This window comes from Symphodus melops, assembly GCF_947650265.1.
Source record: "Symphodus melops genome assembly, chromosome: 19".
NCBI classification, from domain to species: Eukaryota; Metazoa; Chordata; class Actinopteri; order Labriformes; family Labridae; genus Symphodus; species Symphodus melops.
Window position 1 is genome coordinate 19,025,266 of NC_136709.1, and position 22,780 is coordinate 19,048,045.

Genomic DNA, 22,780 nt, shown 5'->3' on the forward strand with positions numbered 1-22,780 from the left:
AAGTTAACAATATCAAATATGCAAATGAATAAATATCAAAGAGTGCATATTTATCTTAGCTCACATGTAAGTGGTGTTGTAGTACTCGAGGTCTGTCTGGGTGTTGAGACCACTTTTTAAAGGTCTCAAGCATTTTGACTTGATCTTGTCTCGGTGTCTCTGACCTTCCCGATGTTACGGTCTAAATGAGGGACATGCTGCCTGTCTTGGTCTTCACTTGGTCTCGATCCGTATGTCTTGGTCTTGTCTCGGTCTTACCCTGCCTTGGTCTTGGTCTTGGTCTTGGTCTTGACTCGGTCTCAGAGGGTTAGGGTTACTTTGGTCTCAGGTCTTGGTGTCAGTTAGTGTGGTCTTAACTTCGACACTAATTGTAAGTAAACTAGTATAATGAAATATTTGACATAAGCAATTTTGAAAATGTGAGTCAGTGCACAACATCATTTTCGGCAAAGTAATTAATTAAAATTATTCCCCCTGATCGATGCAGCTCAAAGCTACTTTAAAGTTCAAAGCTGTGAAGGATCAAACACCATTTGACATGACATTTTTAGAAAGATAATATTTTTCCTATCAGTGTTTTCTGGCTCAACACTTGACCTGTTCAGTGGCAAGATAACTATTTCACCTTTTTTTTACCATTTCAGATAAAACATTGTTCTTCCTGCATTTTCTCTAACTTTACAGAACGGTCAAGCTACGACATGAAAATCATTATCTGAGCCTTGAACTGCAATATCACAACGTTCACTGACTGCAAGAAAATCTCTAAGTCACTCTTTGACCCCCTTATTTACCGAGAAAGGTTTTAAAGGGCTCAATTAAACAAAGAATCCTGCGCTTTATTTCACTCTGGTGTGGTCGCTGGCTTTATGGAGCCCGAAAGGATCAAAGACAAATCTCATTACTCAAACCTCAGCACTTTTAATTTCCACTTAAAACAGCCCATACAATGTGTGTGTTCTTAAATGTGTGCAAGTGATGCACTTCATTTCTCCATTAGCATTTTCTATACTCCAAGAGTCTGCTAATTAGCTTTCAAGGAGCTGTTATTGATTCAATCAGAGATCAGATTTACCGAAGATGGGCGAGAAAAAACGAAGCTCAATCAAAGTATTTAAGTGCATGCTGTCCTGTGATTTAGCACGGATCATGAAATGTATTTTAAACAGTCCTTTATTCACACTTCAGAGTAGAGCTTTTCATACAACTTGCTTGAAATGAATCCTCTGACAAAGTAGAGAAACTGAATGGTATGATAATGGATGGATTATCCTGACCACAAGCCCTGGACACAAACTTGCACTGGACCCCTGTACATGCAATTATTACACTCACACTGCATGCAGTGATCCGCCCAAAAACACTAGGTGGAATAGTGCTTAATTTCAATGTACCACTGCATTCACACCTGCTGGTTTTTACGAGTCAGCGTATGTTGCAGAGATGTGCTGTGTGTGTTTAATCTTTGATGTATTTAAGAAGAAGCTGTCAAACGGGCACTGGTTGACCTGCACTTCCAGTACGCGCACTCGGTTAGCATCCCTTTCCTTCCCAAACAGCATCTCCCACAGGGGCCCACATATTCTCAATGCTGGTTGCTTACTGCCAATTTCCACACAATCTGTGTGCGCCATTGTCTGTCAATGCTGCCCACAACACATGACCTATGACCTTCACATGACGTGCATCTTTGACATGAATGTAAAGAACATGCCTTGGGGGCTATACTGAAGATTTTGTTGTAATTTACTTTGTGCCAGCCATGAGCAGTGTGTTTGTATTTTACTGGCATAACATCAGCTTTCTGGCTCCAAGCTGAGTTAAAGCTTTCTATGAGCTGCATCGAGGTCAAGACTTGTCAAATAAAATGTTATCTTTATTGCACAATGCCTGTAACAGTTTGATCATCAGTCTGTCTTTAGTCAGTGACCATATCAAAATGTCCACTGAGGTGTCCTTCAGGATTTTTAACTCCTAACCTGATGATAGACATTTTGTCAGATGTCAAAATGGTGTATTATGTCAGAACAATATTTAAAATGGTATGTAAACAACAACTTAGCTGCTTTATAGGGCTGTGATTTTTCTAAATTTTTTAAGAAATGATTGTTCCTTTAAGACTAGTCATGGCTCAGTAAAAACTTATTTTTCAAACTTAGACTTCAGCGTGCTGCATGTTGACAGTGACACGCGTTTTACCTGTATTAAAGCATGTATGCTTTATCAGCAGAATCCTGTATCATGGCAACCCTGCTTCAGTGTTAGAGTCATGTGTGACTACATTTTTTTGAAATTTTGATAAAAACTGATGCATGCAATTTTATAGCTCAAAACTGCTGATGGAGCAGATTTAAACGGAGAAAGTTATCATTTTACACTCAATTTCCTCTGGGACAATGTTTGAGACATCTCAGACTTGTAGGGGAGCTGACCTTTTTTTCTTTAAAGACAGAAAGGAGATGGGAAAAATCAGAAATGGATCAGAGGGATCACTTCAGTCTTTTTTCAGTCAGTTTTTATTTTTATTTTTATTAAAATGTTCTTGAAATTGATCCATTACATCGACAGTATTTGTAAGTGACCTCGGACGAAAAGGAACCGTTTTTAAGTGGCTGCACCCTGCTGGAAGTTTCTGAACCCGATGTTGCAAACATCCTACTGTAATACTAACATACATAAATGCATATAGCTGTGGATGTGTGGCTGCAGTCGATGTCTAGATTCACTCACAGTAGTATGTGATGATCTGCCGCGCAACCAGTCCCGTTAAATCCTCCAAGATACGCAGAACTGAAGCAACTTTTAACGTTTCGGATCGTAAGAGCATCGGGAATCAACCGTGTTTCTCCCAAGGACTGTTTGACTACAGAAGACAAACCTCAACGAGCTGCGCCTTCGTGGATCAGATGGATGACCACACTTTTTACACTTTAAGGTTAAGTTTGGGACAAAACAAATCTGTTTTTATACTAACTGATTTAATGGAAGCGGAATGACTTAAATCGCAGTTTGTGGGATTTTTCTTCTGACAGGTTTTGAATGCGTTTGGCTGCTGTGTTCATACACAAACACGCACGCGCCACCTGATAGTGGAGACGTGGAGCAACATAAGCAGCGCATCTCCAGAGCTTGCTCCGTCTGAATGTAACCGGTCTCTGTTTTCTTGCTGTTTCAAATTGGACGTGCGTAAAAGACGGACACTCTTGATTCTCTTATATCTTCTCTGCTCTGTTTGTATCGAAGAGCAGGAGTGAGATTAGTCAAATGAAGCTACTATTTGGTAAGTTTGACGATCTTTTCTTTGAAAATAGCATGACCACTCGTCCACGTTTGTTACCATTACGCACGGATCTGAGCGCGCAGAAGAGGTTTATTTCTGTGGAAGTCACTACGGAGTCATCAGTGAAATATAACCTTTTAACCAGCCACAATCCAAACTATTATCACAGGTAAAAAATATATAGAACAAATGTGACTCCGTAACAGGGAAATAAGCAAGTATGAACATGTCAATGGCGATTACTTTTGATGTCCCGACAGAACTAATGCCGAGACACATTTGGAGGAGAATATGTTGAACAGCATTCAATAAGCAGGACACACAGGTGTAGATCCACACAAGAACAATATTTAATCCTTGTGGAAGATGCAAAGGGAGCTTGTTACTGGTTGGTGCTGAGGCTGCGAGGTACATAAAAACCTGCAGAAAGCTCCTGTGTGCCAAAACTGACTTGTAAGATGAGCTGATAAAAAAATATGCTTGCTTCAAAGGGAGGATATAATGTTCAATAAAACAGCCAAAAAATTAGGTATAGTTTGAGCTCTCGATTGCAGCCTTGTGGAACTTTACAGAGATATTCTTTTGCAAGAGAAATTTCAAGACGACATGAAGGCTGCAATTACTTTTTCCAACATTTCTTGTAAAAGCTGGTTGTTTTTTCGCATGAGAGTATACCCTAAGTCTTATGGCAGTTCAAGGATAAATGAAGCTTCTTTAATTGAAAATAAGGGTGACATTCCTGTACAAGGGGTAGGAATGTGCAGTGATTCTGACAATAAACTAAACGTGTGTTCCTTTCACCCTGCACAGCTGTGGCATAAGTAGCTGAATTCATAAAACAAATGTGGGACAGGAGAGTAAAGTTTCATTGTTATATTGATTATAGGTCAACCAATGAAGCTTATTTTCCTTGGGGACATTATTAAACATGCATGTTGTGCTAATGTGGTGCTATGCATATTGTTGTTGTTTTTTATCATCCTTGTATTATAATTGTCAGGCTGGGCAGAAGATGAAGAGCTTTTTGTAGTAAAGAAGAAATGTTTGAATAACACGAGGAAATGTGAGAGATGTGGGCGGCCTCAGCATTAGTCCATTTCAAGGAATATTCTTTTACCTTTTTTCTGTGTGCCCTTAAGGTTTTAAAGAAAAACATCTTTTCTGTGATTGTGTTTTTTTCAAGTATGTGAGTATCACGTGAAACACTCTCAAATCAAAGAGAATCAGCATCATGTGCTCTGATGAAAGGTATTTCTCAGCACACAATGTCCCTTCAAGAGAGGGGTTTTCCTCTCTCGCTCTGACGCTTGTACCTTTCTCTCCCCCATCCTCTCTCTCAGGCAAACATGCTACACACACACACACACACACTCAGATATTCACACACAGTCTGCACAAATGGATGATAACTGCCAGGGTGTGACAGAAGACAGAGGATTGAATCCACAACCCATTTAAATGACAGAAACAAATATTCACATCCCTTCTGCCTATTTAACAATGTCCCTGAATTAAACCAGTTTCAAACAATGACTACTGGATTATGATACGGCTGAATATGTAATTTTCTGACACAATGGTGGAGGAGTATTCTGCCCTCATCTGGGGCATGAGAGAGAGCATATCAGAAAAAAAAGGCTCATTTGTAGCTCATTAAGCAGAAGATGAAGTTCTGGTTTAATAATTGATGTAGGAAGAGGCATTTAATGACTGAGGGCTTCAAGGGTGCATCCAGAGAACAGCTCTCTCTAATAATGTCGTTTAAATAGAGAATAAAAAATCGCCATTAGTCTCTTGCCTGTAGCAATATTGTTCTTTATCCTCCAGAAAATTGAGCTGAACCCTCCTTGATTGCAAAAAGCTTTTTCTGGGCTGAAAATCACTGAGATCAGCCAGAAAAAGTCAAGAAATTCAGGAGCGGCTGTGGCTCAATTGGTAGAATCAGTTTTCTGTCAACCAGAAGGTCGATGGTCCGAATCCCAGGCATATGGCCTGAGTCGGCAGTCCTGGTTGAAGTTTGTCAATGACATATTCATTTAGACTTTCTGCAGTCTGTTGGCTTTATGAAATGTCTGCATATTAAATGTAACAGAGATCTTGCTTTGAAGTACAAAACAAAGTGATTTGAAGTGATAATATCGTGCAGCTAAAGTTAGCTTAGCTAGCTATCTGAAGGTGGTAATAGTCTCCTGGCGACAGTAGACCAGATGTACATGTTGCTATTTCAAGAAGTCTGTCTTTGTCATCATCTACCTGAAGTCATGGACTTACATTGTTCAGAAATGTACAAAGGATTTTGAGTAGTATATTTTCCACTGTTAGCAAACTGACACGGAAGCTAAAGAGGCCTGAGCAACATTAGCAAGAAAAGAAAGGACTTGTTGAACAACTTAAAGAAACGGGTCCCTCTGAAACAGCAGGTCAAAGCATTTTCATTGGAATTCACAGAATGGCACACATTGTTATCTTTAGAGTGTGAACGTGTGATACATAGAGTCTAATGTAGTTTGTATTTGCTTGGCTTTGCCAGCAGGACTGGAGTTTATAAAGACTGAAAACCTGGAGGGGATTCATTGCGAGGACTGAGTGGAAACTAAGAGAACAAGATGCAGATACATTCAAAAAGTAATTTTTCAGACTCTTCTCCAACACATCACATACCAAACGCACTAAAACACTTGATTGAACATAACACAGAGTTTTGTTTTTCATTGTTTGGACTGTATAGGCTACTGTTTACAGTAGCGCAGCATGTGAGCAGCAGCTGAGCAGATGGCGAGGCAGTGTCCGTGAAGAACACTACAGTACTGCTGTGATACATCACACAACAGTAATATCTTTGTTTTTAAGTTTTAGAGCAGGCTTTATCTCAGTAACAGGACTTGTCAATATTGGAATTATGACCCAGGAGCTACTAGCAGTGCGATGAGGAAGACTCTTTTATTTATTCAACTGCTGATATAAGAGAGAGCAAACAGTGGCTCGACAAACTTAACGTCCTAAAGTCAATAAAAGCATCACATTGTTTGACAGTCAGTGGCAATTCTAGAGTCTGTTGAGGCCCTTGGCAGATATCTAGGGGCCCTTCCAACCAGCAATCATCACCATTATGCAAACTTTGGGGCGGCTGCGGATCAGTTGGTAGAGTCTGTTGCTCGTCAACAGGAAGATTGAGCTCCGGGAACTATTTGTCCAGTGTGTCCTTTGGCAAGATAGTCAACCCCAAGTTGCTCCCGCTGCTTCGCTGGTTGCTTGTGAACGAGTAAGAATGGGATTCATTATTTCTGATGGTCTACCATGGGTGTAGTTGGCAGATGCAAAGGTCTAGACCTAGACAAATAAAGGATGAACAGTCTTCAGTGACAGAACTGTAAACAGTCACTGGTAGAAATTTAACAAAGAATCCTCATGATCTTTAATGACTGCCAGTGTTTCATTTTAGCTGTTAATAAGGTTGGGATAAAGACAGGATAACATGAAGCAGCAGAGTCTCTTAGATGAATAGAAGGCTTCACAAGCAGGTAAGACAAAGGCATGTGATGCAGAGTGCACAAAAAGAAACGCTAGAGATACTGGAAGTGATGAGACTTCAGAGATAAGACTCAACTGTGACACAAAGCCAGGGCTCAAATGAGGCCAAGAGTTACATTGAAACAGTGATTCAATGCAGAAAGATAGAAAGACAGGAAGAAGAGTCATAACAGAGAAAGAAAGATAGAATTGTGTACACAACATGTTTGTTTCATGCTCTGCTGATCATCAGACATCGGTTAGTATGCAGTCAGCCAAGAGGAGACTTGGAAGCTGCTGTTATCACAGTTGAGATTTCCCTCCCAATGCACAGGAGATTACTCTGCTGAAGTCCCGCTCACACACAAAAGCCCAGAAATGCCAAAAAATAAAAAAAAATAAAAAACCATCCAGGATGTCTCAGAGTGAAAGCTCCCGAACAGGAATAAGAAATGGTCAGAGAATGACATTGCATATTTCTAAAATGTTTAAAGTTAAGTAGTCGAACTGTCACAAATTAAATTAAAATCTAGTTTATTTTTAAAACATACTGCTATTAACTGATATATAAATTGTCCTTAAAGGTAATAATAAAATAAATTATTATTATCCTCTTCCAGTTTGTTTGTTTCACCCAATCTTGTAGACAATTTGGAGTTTGCTCTTATCAGAGTGGGGGTAAGATTGGTATCGACAAGTTGTAGCACAGAATCACTCCCATGATTCCCTGCCAGCAGGAAATGTCATCTTTCGTGATTTTTTCGATCAAGAGCCATCTGGTGACTGAATTTACATATTCTGTATTTAATTTGTTGATTTCAGATTAGTTTACAATTTTGAGGGAAAAGTTACACAAATTAAAACTTGCTCATGCTAAAAACGTTGCTCTACGTTATACAGGGAGTATATTGCAGTTTGCCAGTACACGTGAATACACGCATGTCCACATGTGCACTAACTTGACTCAATCCAGTCTTTGTTTTATGGGTTTCTTGTAATCCTTCATCAATTTCCCCCCGTCAGTGTTTATCCTGCTGAGTTTCTCTTCACTCTGGAACGAAAGCTTTACTGAAAACTGACACTGTATCAGTGGTAATCCCATCGGATTAACAGCAGGATTATTCCTTCAGGGATTGGAGTCAGAGGAAAGACCGACTTGTTATTTGTAACTGGAAGACTCCTTTCTCTCTCTCTCTCTCTCTCTCTCTCTCTCTCTCTCTCTTTCTCTCTCTCTCTCTCCCCATTCATACAACAGCTGAAGGGACAACATGTTTTATTGTGCTGTCTCAGAGAAATGTTAATCATGCTTTGTTGTCATCCTGGATGACTTCACCTCAGAGACTTGTGTGCGTTTTTGTTTTCTTTGATCAAATTTATGCCGCATTTCTCAACTTCACCCTTCTCTGCTCTTAGACCCTTTCACCCCACTTACTTATTCTTTCTGCGATATCCTTCTGTCTTTTCATTTCCATATATCTCTAGTCCATCAACACTCAGGATACCCATGAAATTAGTGCTGAATCCATGCTGATGAAAACCTCCCTACAATAACTTGTGACTCAGGCATGGAGAGGACTATTGGGCTTGACATCACAATCTGTACAAGCCTGCATTCCTCACTCTCACAGTTTTGCCACTCAGACCATTAGTGGTCAGTGTTTCCAGTCTGACTGCTCGTTGAATGGTGCCCGTTTCCATCACTTCAAGCCAGTTGTGGAGGGAGGGAGGGAGCTGTCTGCATCCACCAAGAGTCTGTCATGTGTTGACTGAAAGGCTTTAGGGAGAAATGTTGGGAGGACGGAGAATAGCGCATGATAGAAAAGAAGCAAATGTACTCTAACATTCACCTTGATTTGCGTAATATCTGTTACAGGCATGCTGCAGCATTTACTTTAAAATAAACTGATTTGATTTTGTTGCTTAAGAGACATGTTCCACACATTCTTCTTCATGCAACATCTCTGCAACAGCCGAATTTTATTTTAAATTTGGTATATATCTTATGTTGTATTAATCGGTGGTGTGAGGCTATCCCAAATCAATTAGTGAACCACCTCCCCTGGTTCTATCCGTGACAGACGATCTTTGTTATTATCTTTCTCCTGTAATCGATCAAGGTGAGGTGCATCCTCCTTTCTTTGTTGTAAGCCTACTTGTGATTCAGGGGTAATCATTTTTGTTTCAAATATTTGAATACTCAAATATACCCCATGGTCCTCTTTTAATACAGTCCACTGATAGTAGGTGTGACTTTGACTGGCTATAGCTGAGGCATCAAACCACAAAGCCATGGTTCTGTGGTTCAGTACTAGTTCAGCTCAACAGAAGTTGCAGATGAGGTCTATTCTTCTGCTCAGTATGCTCCACGGGAGATGTGATTGCAATCCAGCTCTTGTCGCTTCAATACCCGTAGCATGGTCCTGTTCTGTCCTCTGAGCTTCCAGGTGTGGACAAAGACAGATAGTTGTTTGTTGGTATCTCAGAAATAACCAAAACATCTACAGGATGGACTCAGTCTGCGAGTGGTTGCCATGGTTGCTTCTTTTTCTTGTCTTTGGCTGATTTGCGAACCAACTATGTGCAGCCTTTTTTTCTCCACAATAATTTATTCGCCATACGGCCTTATGCGCCAAAGCTATGACAGATTTCAGGGATCAAACTTTATAAAATGTATAAAACGTTATTGGACACTGGAACAAGAATAGAGTTACTAGAAACAGCGTTGGTTTGAAATGTGTAATTGATTCGGTCTTGTCTCTTTTGTTTAGCACACACATTGACATATAACAGAGATTTCAAAGTCTCCAATATCTTTTCTGGGATTAGACTTCAGACGTTCTCTGAACACAAGATTGTTTTCACTTGTTAAAGTTGCCCATTGAGGTAATTGACAGCCCATTTGCTCTGTTCGAAACTTGACTCCAATTATGTTTTCCAAACGTAAGACTCAACATGTCAGGTTGTTTTTATCTTTAAAATGAGCTTCTTCAAGATTCCTGTTAGGTCCTGCGATGCTTGACGTAAACATCCAGAATAATTGACAGCTAAATCAATATGTCATCTGCATGAGATTTACATATGTCTGTGGTACAAATCAACTAGACTTTTCTTTCAATTGCAAAAGTATTAAAGCTCGGAAAAGATACAAAAAACATACTTGACTACATATATATTTATAAATGTAGTCAAGTGTAGTATATTCATAAATGTACATTTATATTCATAAATGCTACCGTTTAGAAAGCAACTATCAACTTATTTCCCCAGAAAAGAGCAGAAATAAATCTAAAGAAATAATGTGCAACTCTATATCCAGAAGATGTCGCCCATGAGCCCCAGTGACACGTCCACCATACTGTTGCCTCCGCTCTCCTCCAGCGACACACCGCTACTCCACCTAAACTCAAGGACCAATCAAATGGAACGCACGATTAAGCGCAAGCAGTGGAGAAATTGCTCAAGCTGCCTGTGTCCTGAGTCATGTTAGCAGGCTAATGTTAGCGCTCATTCGTTAGGCCGTAGTTTTCACATCGCATGTAAAGTAAACAGAATGGTTGTACGCAAAAATAAATGTGACATCCAAATAAGCAGTGAGTATGTTATTCTTCTTTTCTCTAGTCCTTGACTAAAACAGCTTCATAGGAAGGGCTGCCCCATCCATGAAAACATGATGTAAACACAGTCCACACAACAGTACAGTCAGTGGGACTCACACATTATAGACACTCATGAATGAGAGACATTCACAGGATATTCTCGGTTTCTGAAATGTGTAAAATGTCTCACATTCTTCCTTTTATGTAAGATGTGTTTTTTGTGCTGAATGGTTGCATTTCACAGAGCATTACTTATTTTGAAATCCACAAGACGATCATCTAAAATCAAAAATAAAATTGAAAAAAAAAAAACAGAACAACAACGAACTATCAACAAATAAAAGTGTGTGTTCTTGGCTCAGACAATGCAGTGGGTTGATAAGATTGTTCAAAAAAAATGCTCGAGATCAAATCAGCCCACATGTTTGTCTCTTGTTCAGCTGAGGCTGTACAGAATTATCTCTCTGAATTAAAAAAAAAAAACAAAACAAAACAAACAAAAAAAACAGCTAGAGACTTACTAAGTGGAAAAGCTTGTTCATTATCAAGCCAAGCCAATAAGAGTTTGTGTAATTATGTGGTTCAGAGAGCCGGAGTGGGACTCATTTTAGGCCCAGGAGTTTCATGGCCCTCAATTTCCACATAATCTGTGCGCACTGCGGTCTGTCAGCGCTCCGCACTACAAGACACAGACCTCCCAGACCAAGCTCGTTTGGCTATCAGAGAACATAACTGTCTATTTCACGTGTTACCTTGACCATTTTATGTTACGGCAAACAAGCCTGTGGTTGCAGTGGGGCAGAACATTTATTTTACATCTTTAGAGTAAGAAATTTCTTTTTTTTATCTCTTTATTAACTCAAAAAAGTATCATGTTGATCATTAGGTCACATGTTCATGATCACAAGGTCACATTAGATCACAATGATCATTAGGGAAACCTTTTTTTTCTCTCGATGAAATGTCTTCATGTCTGAGCATACTATAATCTTTCTTTAGTTTGAAATCTCAGTCAGACGCCATAAGCACGAGACTGACAGGAAACTGAAAATAAACCTTTGAAGTAATGTCCATGTAAAGACCATATAATTAAATCTAATTAATCATATATATGATAGGTTGATTTATCAGTTTATATAGCTCCAAAAGGTTCACTTTTCAACATACACATGAAAAGAACACAGCCTTGAACAAAGGTTTGTTTTGATCTAACTGTACAGTTTTGCCATGTGTGCTAAGTGGTGTGTATTAGAGCTCGGCCTTTCTGTGCTTCTATGATGTTTACCACTTCAGTCAGCACAGACTCCAGATTCATATAATAACCATTACAAGTCTACTGTACAAGATTGACTTGACGTAGTGCAGGCTCTCGGGACACAGTAGACGGCCCAGAGCTACTCTCCAGTCTGTCTCCACTTTAGCACTGCTCAGCACTGCCTGCCCTCACCTGTCTTTACTTTGTAACTTTGTAAGGCTGTGCTTTGTCAGCATGAGAACAGGGGCTGTGTATTACTGCCTCCTTCTCAGAGCACTTTTTGAAATGATGGCTAAAATATCATATTTTTTATGATGACATGTGAGGCACGTTAAGTACTTTTTAATCTTGGCGTATTAATCACAAAATTGTTATCGTTAAAATAATTATCTCAATAATGAACAAAGGTTTAAAGAGCTCTGACACTTTGAATTGTTAGTCAAGTCTTTGTAGCTCTTGTCTTTGAAGACATTCTGAGAAAGAAGGTTTCCAAGCGTCAGTGTGTTTGGGTTGTAAATATTGAAGTTTCTTCTTATTTGTTCTGGATGGAATTTGGTCTGACAATTTATGTGAAAGTTGTCAGAATTTGTTTTAAATTCAGCTCGAAAAAAATGTGAATGGACAATGTCAGGGCTCTTAAAAGTAATTGAAAGATGTGTTGAGTCTGCATTAACGGCTGTGATCCTCCGCAGGACGGAGTTCTTAAAATGTATGTTGAACTTTGTTTATTCACAGCTCACCACCAGATTTAAAGCAAATTCCATATTTGACCTTTTTTTTTTCCTCATCTCCTCCTCTCACAAACACACCTGGTATTTTCAGACGTGACAGAGTATATCTGCATCAGCTCTTTCCAGGCCCACTCTCTATGAAGAGCCTCTCAGGTGTCCTAGATCTGCACTGGACCCATTTTCACTTTCCATGGGTCATGTACACATAGTGAGGAGTATATGCTGTAACTATGAAGAGGATAGAAGCATTGGTATGAAGGTTGTCTCTGCAGTACAGGAGGCTAGGCAAGGTTGTTTTAGTAAGTCATGAGTACTGCAAAAAAATGTGTTATGGACCACATTCAGTCTGCAATGTATCGGTTATTCATTGCACAACATTAGGCAGCTGAAAAATTATATTTTTTTCCTAAAGGGAGACATTGTCCCATTGATTAGAGAGATTATCCTTCCAGTGGGTTTAATGAGTCCCACGTTGGTACCCAGAGGTGTGAGCAGACCAATATCACTGCATGGTTGTAACTCTCTTACAGCCTCTCTGCACTTCATTTGCTCACACAGGAGTCAGTCTCCATAAATCAATGAATCTGTGAAGCCCCTTTTAGTGTCCCCCAGTGTTCCTGTGAGGATTCATTTGTATTTTATGCTCGTCCTTGCTTACATTTGTTTGTGTAAGTGTGTGCACGTTTGTGTGTGTGGGTGGATAGTTGGGGGATTGGTGTAGTTGGTTCATGTGTGTGTGTGTAGTACATTGGCATGATTGTGCACACACATGCAGCCCACGCAGCTTGAGAATAACACCCACTCTCCATGCTCCGAGGCACCCACAAACAACACAGAGCAGATAAATCCCCTCGAGATATAACGTCTTAGCTATTTCCTGAATCGCAGCACAACATGCGGCATGTTGCAATTCATTCTCAGGCCATTCAAAAAATGTGTTTCCATTATTCTGCACTGCAATCAGTTTTATAGTATATGCATGAACTATCTCCCCACCATCTACATTTATGATATTTACCACATCTATGTGTCTGTAACCGAAGTTATGTTGACTATTTGAATAAATGAATGAAACCTGTATTGCCTCTCGGGGAATTTGCTTTGCATTTAAATGTGCAATATGTAGAATTTTATGACAACGATTACAAAGACACAAAATATCAACATTAATTCAAATTTAACCAAACATATTTTATATATTTTTTTGTGGAGTATTTAAGTTATCTCAAATATTTCCAAAAGTGATCAAAGCCGGGGAAATCAATGGGACGTGTCTTGTCGTGGTCAGAATGTTTATCGTTGCCGCGGAAACACAGGATGCTACATCAAAGATTGCTACATCAGGAAGCTGGAATTGCGACTGAAAGCTGCCGTATTGTCGATGTATCTGTTGCTTTGATAAACTTGTGTACATGTAAATTTTACTTTTATTTATGGACCAACGGTCATGCTAACTTGATGCTAGCTTGGACTGAAAGCATGTCACATGACCCTGATTTTAGTTGCTAATGGCATACTAACAGTTGACTAAGTATGCCATTTATTAGTGCTGTATATTTGAAGTATGTAGAAGGCAGTACTGTATATGTTTCATACACAGACCTAGATCCTGCTCCTCATGTTATCTGCCTCGTGTGTTTATTTCCCCTTGTATTAACTCGTCTGAGTGTTATTTCTCAGTGAGTTCTTGTGTGTGACTCTTAAATGCTTTTTGACCCTTCCTTTTGCCGGCTCCTCTGGATTTGTTTTCTTGTGTTTTTGGACTGCCTGTGTACCAAACCGGACTGTAAATAAACCTGCCTTTATGTACTCTGCTCTGTGGAGGTCTTGCATTTGAATCCTTTTAGTGTCTTTGAGTCGATAGTTTCATTTTCCCTGCCCGGCTATTTATAATTTTAGTATCGGTGGGGGAGAATTGCTAACTTCATTGTAAAAATGTTTTTCTGTTGCTGAATCAAATAACAGTAGCTGGACTGCATACTGAATTGAATGCTGGGCGAAATGAGCCAAATACTTTGGCAGTGCATGCTTGGCGGTTGAACAGTAAAATAATTCAGCTCATCCACTTGAATCAATTGGACAGTAAATATATATTTTGAAGCCAAGGGTTAACGTTTGCATAGCTGGCTTTTTGGATCCATCTCTGAATGTTCTCCAGATACACTTAAACTTCTTAAGATTTTGGTTGGAATTGTCTTTAGGTTCTGACAGAAATTAATAATTCATGTGCTCTGAAAATGAATCTTTTATTCGTAGTTCTAATTCATGCTAGTTTTCGAAAAATGACCAACCCTGCTTTTAAATTCATGTAGGTGTCACGTATTGGCTTTCTTGATCATGTATATTGTTCTTTACTATATCAAATTACTGATGTTTAATTTAACATCTTTTTAGATTAATGTAATGTGCTTTATTTCTCCATAAATACAAACTTGTCATAGCTTCTTAGCTTTTCAGGCTGTTTACAGTCCCATCATCTTAAATCATCATCATCACTGAATCAGTGCAATCTCTAAGTGTTCAGAGAGATGAGACCCATGCAGGGAAATAACAGCAGTTATGTTGTTATAGTGGTAACGCTGTGATGAGCCCCACATAATCACACACACCACACTCAGCACATGCAGTCACATGTGATCGAGGTCACTCCAAAAGACTGTGTTTGTGTTACCATTATTAAAAAAAACACCTGTCATTATTTATTTTACACAAATACAAGCACCTACAAGTCGAGGACATTACCAGCCAATGAAAATGCAAAAAAGACGAATGCAAAAGTAATGCCCCTCAAGCATCATGAACTCAGGAACCTCCGAACGTGTTTGGTGGTGACTGTCTGCAGGGATCCTGTCCTCTGCTTGGAGTTTGGTGTCTTGGGTTTATTTTGATTGATTCAGTTTCTGGGTCGGGGGCTGGTGTGTTCCCCTCAGCAAGAGACAGTACGCAAGAGAGTTGAGGAGCCCATTCAATTCAGAAATGGGACACGGTTCAAACAGGCGATATATTATATATATAATATATTCATATTGTGGGGATATGCCATGCAGGCATGTTCCAGGGAGAACCTTGTGTTGGTTTTCACCTGCAGGTGGCGTGCTTTCTGTCGGACAGTCTGGTGCCAAACGCCAGAGACTAGCTTGTGCTTGTGAGCGGTAGCTTCCAGTGTAGAGACAGTCAGTAATGCACACACGACCTCCTGCAGTGAGTGTGTGCTTCGAGGAGCCCAGTTTGTGTTTACAAGCTGCAGCCGACATTTCTACTGACTCCACCTTCAAAGTAATGAATGTGGGTGTGAAGCTAATGACTGAAGGGGCCTCAGAGTAGCTTATATGCAAGTGTAAATATTTGTTTATTCTTTATTTGGACCGAAGCTTTACAAAGAAAACCAATCTGAGATGGTTGAGGATAGGGGGATAAAAAATACTGGAGGAAATGATTAACTTTTTTTTTTAAGCTTATCTGATGGGAGGAAAAACATTCTTGTTTGGCTACAATAGATTACTCCCATGACTCCTCCTTTATCAGATAACCAATCCCATACCTTCCTCTTTATTGATGTTCTAGCCACCAAAAGACAATAGTGCATCCCCGTGCTCACCTACCGTTTCGAGCACACTCCAGTAAACAGCAGACATTAACAGAAAGCGGAGGTAGCGACAGCTCTCCCTCCTTTAAGTTAAATCAATTATCCTTTTTTATTCCCAGCAGGGTCAAGTGCTGTTAACAGGTCTGCCGAGTTCAGGGGGTTTAACTGTTTCACCAAACCAACAAACAGGCTGCGTACGAGCTGCAGCATCTGCTTGAAGTTGCATGCCTGAATAGGATGAATTGAATTTGTAGTGAAGAGGTTGTAATGCCACAGAGGCCCCATGAATATTGTGAGATCGTCATTAATGTTGGCCTTTGTTTCACATCCCTTCTTCAAGTTTTCTGCAAGTTGAAGATGATAAATGCTTGTTTCATTGCTTCATATTGAGCCAAGCCTCATTGTATTAGATCTTCAATTTCAGAGCCAGATGTAGATGCTAACAATTTCACAGAAATGGTACACAGCCCAAATTAGACAAGGCCTGTTCCTGATTGAAAACCTTTTCCTCTCGTTCATTCATTCATTATGACCCTCATTATCTTGTTTCGTTGGGATCCAGACCCTGCACAGATCGGCCCAGTCCTCGACTTGTTCGATGTGTAAACAGATAAGCTCGTCTGCCATCCATCACGTATGCTGCTTCATGCACGTGTTTGGGAAATGATATGGAAGAGCAACATGGCGGCGTGATACACAGACAAGTACAGGAATAATTTGATGCTTACAAGCTCTGTGAATACAAGGACAGGGCATCATTAGCTCTCTACGTGCTTATCAATCTTGTCTCTAGTGAAGCAGTGAAGTGTGAAAGTTTAGACAATCTGTGCGACGCTTCATCCATCAGTAGTTACAACGATCTCTAATAGATCTACACAGGAAGTTTTCCTGTGTAGATCTATTAGACAAAGATTAATGATGAGAGCTTTGTATTAAAGGGCAGCTCCACATGTTGTTTTTTGTTATTTTGTTATTATCTTTGGTTTAATCAATCATTAGGGGTGCCACACAGTGTGTAAAAACAGATGTTCTTTAGTGAGCTTAAGAAAATAACTCGGATCCTGTCATAGTAATGTGTTCAGAGGGTTTTCTGTGTCGTTGCTTCAATAAGTCCTTAGGAATGGGCGATACGACTAAAAATGTAAAAAGTGGTCAGGTCATTGTCTGTATTGTCACATACAGATTTCTGGATGTATAGATAGATAAATGTTCAATTATTACTTCTTTCAAATTGAAAGGCTGATTTTCGCTCTGGAGTAAAATTGGAAGAAACCAGATGGTCAGTTGCAGTTCAGCCATTCTTTATTGTCACAGCATAACACATTATAATTAAACTGAGCAACAATCAAAATCAGCTCGGTGCTGGATAATGCTGATTTGACAGTTTGCTGCTGTGCAGTAACACTTACTGGCCCGTTGAGTCCTGATGGTCCACTTTAACTCGTTTGGGACGTTTGGTCATTTAAGTTCTTACGGGTGATATTATTTTTATTTTTTTTGTGATCAACTTTTTATTGAATTTGAAAAACCAAACAAAAAAAAAACAATACATACACAATGACAACATAAGAGGAAAAAAAGGAGAAAAAGCCTTTTAGGCCGAGGCCCTATAACATTCATTAGTCAACCCCACCCCCCCAACCCAGGACCTGCAGGATCATTAAAGTAAAAACATATATCGATCATATTAACGTCTTTATCTTTTGCAAACGGGTGATATTATTTCAAATGATAGAAAATGTTGTTTTTTTTTATTGATCCTTTTCGTCTAACATTTCTTCTGGTAATAAAGGTTTCAACCTATCAAACGTTTGTTCTATTCATCGCAAAATTTTAAGTCCAGAAAATAGACTTAGTTAAACAGATTAATAAGCTCAATGGGTTTCACCGATCAGCTCAAATAAAGTACTCAGGCATGAGCCAAAAAACACTGGACGAAGCAGTGAACTTGTTCCAGCATGCTGATTAGTTTTCTTACTCATCATGCTTCTCAGTCTATATCCTGTAAAATGTGAAAACACATCTGCTCCCACAGTCTCTGACCATTAAACATTTCTGAGCTATATCTGTCCTGCAGTATTATTAAAATTCACAAAAGCTGCAGTGCAGATCAGCAGGGCTCAGTTCGACCAGCGTTTGTGCGTTTCAGTGTGTGGAGATGTTCAGCACGTGTTTGCCCAGGTGGACTCTGGACTCACTGCCTTTTTCCAATGCTGTTCAAGAAGATGTCTTTGATGTAGGTCGGCTCGTTGTTTTTTTTTTTTTACATCTTCACAGCCAATGCCCTGTTGCAGGATGAAATACTTGGTAAAAAAAAAAAAAATGTGTTTGAAAGATGTGAGGAAGCTGTCTGTTGATTCTGGTCTCACTCATTAGGATGTGAAGAGGATGAAACAAGCATTGAAGTTGCACTTTTAAACTGTCAAATCTGCTATATGTTGGAAGTAGCAGTGAATTGGATAATCATAGCACAATATTTCTTTTACTTTTTTGTCCCTGAGGTTGGCTCATAAACACAGTCATTGCTCTCCTGAGAGGCTGCGAATGAATGGCTAAACAGACAAGGTTGTTTTCATCTACAGTTTAATATGACTCTAATCGTCACCAACCAAACACAGCAAATCCCTCTCGAGAGCCAGGCTGCCAATCAACACTTCATTTAATCAAGAATATGCGAGAGTTGCATTGGGGAACAGGCGAGGGAAAAGTCAGCCCTGACACTTCTCCTGGATAATGTTCCTGCAGAAGGAAGCGTTCACTGTGAAAAAGGCAAACATGTGTAATTACTTTGGCAGACACTCGTGTTTGTTTTGCAGCAGCTTTGTGTCTTCGCATTCCAACATCACTTCACAGCTTACTGATGTGTGAAATACAAAACGATCCTAAGGAAATAATGAACATCCGTGTAAATCTATTCACACTACAAAATCTTGTCCTCCTAATCCGTCTCTATCTGCAAAAAAAAAAAAAAAAAACAAGCTTGGAAAAAAATCTGTCTATTTAATAGGCATTATAAAATGCACATGTGCATAACAAATAGTAGACTATACAGCAAAGGATTTACAATCCACCTCAATCTTTCTCTCCGACAGGTCTGTGGGTTGTGATATAGTGAAGTGGTTTCACAGTTGATGAGTCTATTAAATATGACACTTTATGTATGTGTTTCCAGTTTCCTCTGAATTTAAAGTGGTCAGCGCACGTTCTGCTGCTGTTAAATAATAAATGAAAGCACATCTCGTGTATAGATCGTTGGTCGGAGGGAGGGGGGGAAGACTTCTGCTGTGGTTAAGAGTCCTCCCCGGTCCTCGTCCCCCCTGGGACCTGAAGCCACATTATCAAATTCACTTACTTTGATTGTACAAGAAAAGGGAGTCAGCTCATCATCCTGTTACGACTTTCTTGTCTGGTTCTCCAACCTGGAGGCAACATGGCCAGTTAATTTTCTCTGCTACGATTGTTGAATTTTTTTTTGTGCTTTAGACCAGCTAACTGTTTTAGCCTCAGGACCCGAAGAACTCCATCATAAAAATCGTGACACAAAGTTCTTCTATTTTTCAAACAATCAGAGTTATTTCATTAAAAGATTTTACAGTTTGGACCTCAGACTTTACAAAACCTGTGACAGAACTAAGAAATGGAAAAAAAAACTAACAGGCATAAAATGCACTTTATAGTTTGTAATTGAGGATTCACTGAAAATGGTTCCATGACCAAGTTAATTAATGAATTAACTAATCAATGAATCATCTTTTGGACTTTTCATTTTCAAAGATGGAGCATATTTTCTTCGATATCAAAGAAAACAGGTGATGACTAAAAATGGACTTTTCAGTGTCATTGTTCAAGAAAATGTAAAAATTGACAGGATGGTTTGAGGTGTGTGGGTGTCGAGTCCTTCTGATCCCTTTACAGGTCGAGGTGGAGATTAAAGGTTGCTCATTTATGATCCTTCATGTGCAGGGTTTGTCGTGTGGGTGTTTTGCTCAGCATGGCAGATGGGAGCATGTTTAAGTTGAATATAACTAATCTTTCTCTTCTTCTTCGTCTTTTCACTCAGGATGAAGATGCTGCAGAGGACGCTTCACTGGAACAGGAACAAGGACAAGAAAACACGCAAGCATAAAACACAGGGGACTTTCAGCTAACTTCTGTAAAACTGAGTTATCCACAAGCTGGATGATTTTCTTCGACTCTCTTTGATGTGGATGTTGCTTTTATGTTCAGGCTTTTCAATGTTGTAGAAAAAAAAAAAAAATCAAACAAGGAAACATCGAGTTTGGTCCCAGAAAAACAAAATATTAAAAGGCTTCACATGGGCTTAAAAAGCGATAAGAGAGAGAGACAAACAAGCCAACCTGTGTATCTGTCATCATTTTCTTCCTACACGTGGCTCCCCGCTCGGCTTTATTTAAAAGGAGGAGCCCATTAATGCATTAGAAAGATAGGAAAGGCTCAATCTGAAGGTGTTGCTGCCTGCTGGCTGCTGGTTGGAGATGAGATAAGAGAACCAGTAAGAGAGAAAAGAAATGTCAGTCTGACCGAAGCTGAATACAAATTAGAATTCTCGTCTCCTGCAGCAACAAAAGTGAAGCGAATCAATATCGGAGGGTAGCAAAATGGACCAATTAGCCGGCTTCAATTACAGGAGCATTTCCCGAGAACTGGAATGAAGGAGTAAAATGTAAAAGGTGGATGTGAAATCAAATTGCAATACAAGCGATGGGAAATAATGAAGGATGATGACAGACGAGCTTTAGCCTGAACGGATCCATGTGCAGTCTAAGCTAACGACGTTCAGGCTGCTCTGAAAAGAAGTTTGAACAGCAGCAGAGGCGAGATGGAGCTGGATAATAGCTCTCTGGATTTCTTTGCCAGCAACTTCACAGAGATGCCTGACAACACAACAGCTCCACCGTGGAGCGAGGCGACGTTGCTCGGCCTCCAGATCTCCCTGTCTGCAATTTTAGCACTCGTCACCCTGGCTACCGTGCTTTCAAACGCCTTTGTCATCGCCACCATCTTTCTAACCCGAAAGCTGCACACGCCCGCTAACTTTCTGATCGGCTCCCTCGCCGTCACAGACCTGCTTGTGTCGATTCTAGTCATGCCGATTAGCATCCTGTACACCGTTAGCAAGACGTGGTCGCTGGGGCAGATTGTTTGCGACATCTGGCTATCGTCTGACATCACTTTCTGCACCGCCTCCATCTTGCACCTGTGTGTGATCGCGCTAGACCGCTACTGGGCAATCACGGATGCCCTGGAGTACTCAAAACGCCGCACCATGCGCCGGGCAGCGATCATGGTCGGCGTAGTGTGGGTGATCTCGATATCGATCTCCATGCCTCCTCTTTTCTGGCGGCAGGCCAAAGCCCACGAGGAGGTAACCGAGTGCATGGTGAATACAGATCAGATCTCTTACACCCTGTACTCTACTTTTGGCGCCTTCTACGTGCCGACAGTGCTCCTCATCATCCTATACGGACGGATCTATGTGGCGGCCCGCTCCCGTATCTTCAAAACGCCGTCCTCTGGGAAACGTTTCACCACAGCACAGCTCATCCAGACCTCTGCTGGCTCGTCTCTCTGTTCTCTTAATTCTGCCTCCAACCAGGAAGCACACCTACACGCTCTCGCAGCAGGAGGAGAAGGAGGAGGAGGAGGGTCACCCCTGTTCATGAATAGTGTGAAAGTGAAGCTGGCAGACAGCGTGTTGGAGAGGAAAAGGCTGTGTGCAGCTCGGGAGAGGAAGGCGACCAAGACGTTGGGCATCATCTTGGGTGCGTTTATCGTCTGTTGGCTGCCATTCTTTGTCGGCACGTTGGTGATGGCCATTTGTAAAGAGTGCTGGTTCGATCCAGTGCTTTTTGATATTTTCACCTGGCTGGGATACCTGAACTCCCTCATCAACCCCGTCATCTACACGGCGTTCAACGACGAGTTCAAACAGGCTTTCCAGAAACTCGTCAAGTTTAGACGATTCACCTAAAGACAAAAACTCCAGAGAGGATTACAACTCTCGGAGAGGACGAAGAAAGCAAAAGATATTTATGATAATAAAAGTGCTGTAGACTTTAATGTCCCATCTTGTAAACACATGCTGAGTGTGATTTATTTTTGACATCAAACAGCTCTGTGCCATAGCTCTTTAGATTCTTACAGCATATCCTATTGAGACTCCTGCATGCAAATCTGAGAAAAGGAAAAATGATCTTGATCTCCTAAATTGTTGAAGTCACTTTAAAAGAGAAAGAAATGAAGATTTATTTTTCTGTCACAGGAAGACTGCGGTGCATATATGGACAAAAGGACCAGGATTTGGTGTTTAGCTGTACATAAGGAACAAACTCGGAGTGATGGGATTTGATCCAGTGACAATGAAAAGCCATGAAATATATGTCGTCTTAATCTCTGTGTCATTCTGTAAACTGCCCTTATAATGTTTCTGTGGTACAGTAAAGTACTTCGAACAATGAAAACAAAGAAACCCTCTCTGTATGCAATTGTATTTTAAAGTGTGTGTGTATGTGTGTGTGTGTGTGTAAAGGTGTTACTTCACTGTCATGTGTTGGTTTGGCCACATCTCAGTGATGAAACCTAATTTCATACGTTTCTGTTTAAGTCCACTTTTAGCAACACTAAAGCTGCACTATGTAGATTTAGTTGTGAAATTCCGAAGCATTTTCTGAACTTAACACACAAACTTCACTCAAAGAAGAAAACGGGTCGCTGGAACACTTTGGAGCTAAAAAAAAGGGACCAGAAGAGTTACGGTTTCACTCTTCCACCACAACTTCTCATGAAGCGTTTTTTCTTCAA

At 40.2% G+C, this 22,780-nt stretch overlaps 2 protein-coding genes across 3 annotated transcripts in view; one reads left to right on the top strand and one right to left on the bottom strand.

Annotated features, from left to right (window-relative positions):
• The window catches only part of znf593 (zinc finger protein 593), a 122,460-nt gene extending 102,238 nt beyond the window's left edge, over positions 1-20,222 (bottom strand). Inside the window, exon 1 of the mRNA XM_079369581.1 lies at positions 20,206-20,222. The gene's annotated coding sequence lies outside the window, so the exon portion shown is untranslated. The remainder of the gene's footprint in view (positions 1-20,205) is intronic.
• Positions 1-22,780, top strand: part of htr1d (5-hydroxytryptamine (serotonin) receptor 1D, G protein-coupled) — an 81,902-nt gene extending 59,122 nt beyond the window's left edge. Inside the window, exons 1-2 of one of the 2 annotated variants that reach the window (XM_079369580.1) lie at positions 2,714-3,280; positions 20,019-22,780. In XM_079369580.1, coding sequence (XP_079225706.1) covers positions 20,799-21,950 — 1,152 coding nt within the window. In that variant the 5' untranslated portion in view covers positions 2,714-3,280; positions 20,019-20,798 and the 3' untranslated portion in view covers positions 21,951-22,780. Of the gene's footprint in view, positions 1-2,713; positions 3,281-20,018 lie in introns of those variants that run through there. The other variant, XM_079369579.1, reaches the window with a different exon arrangement.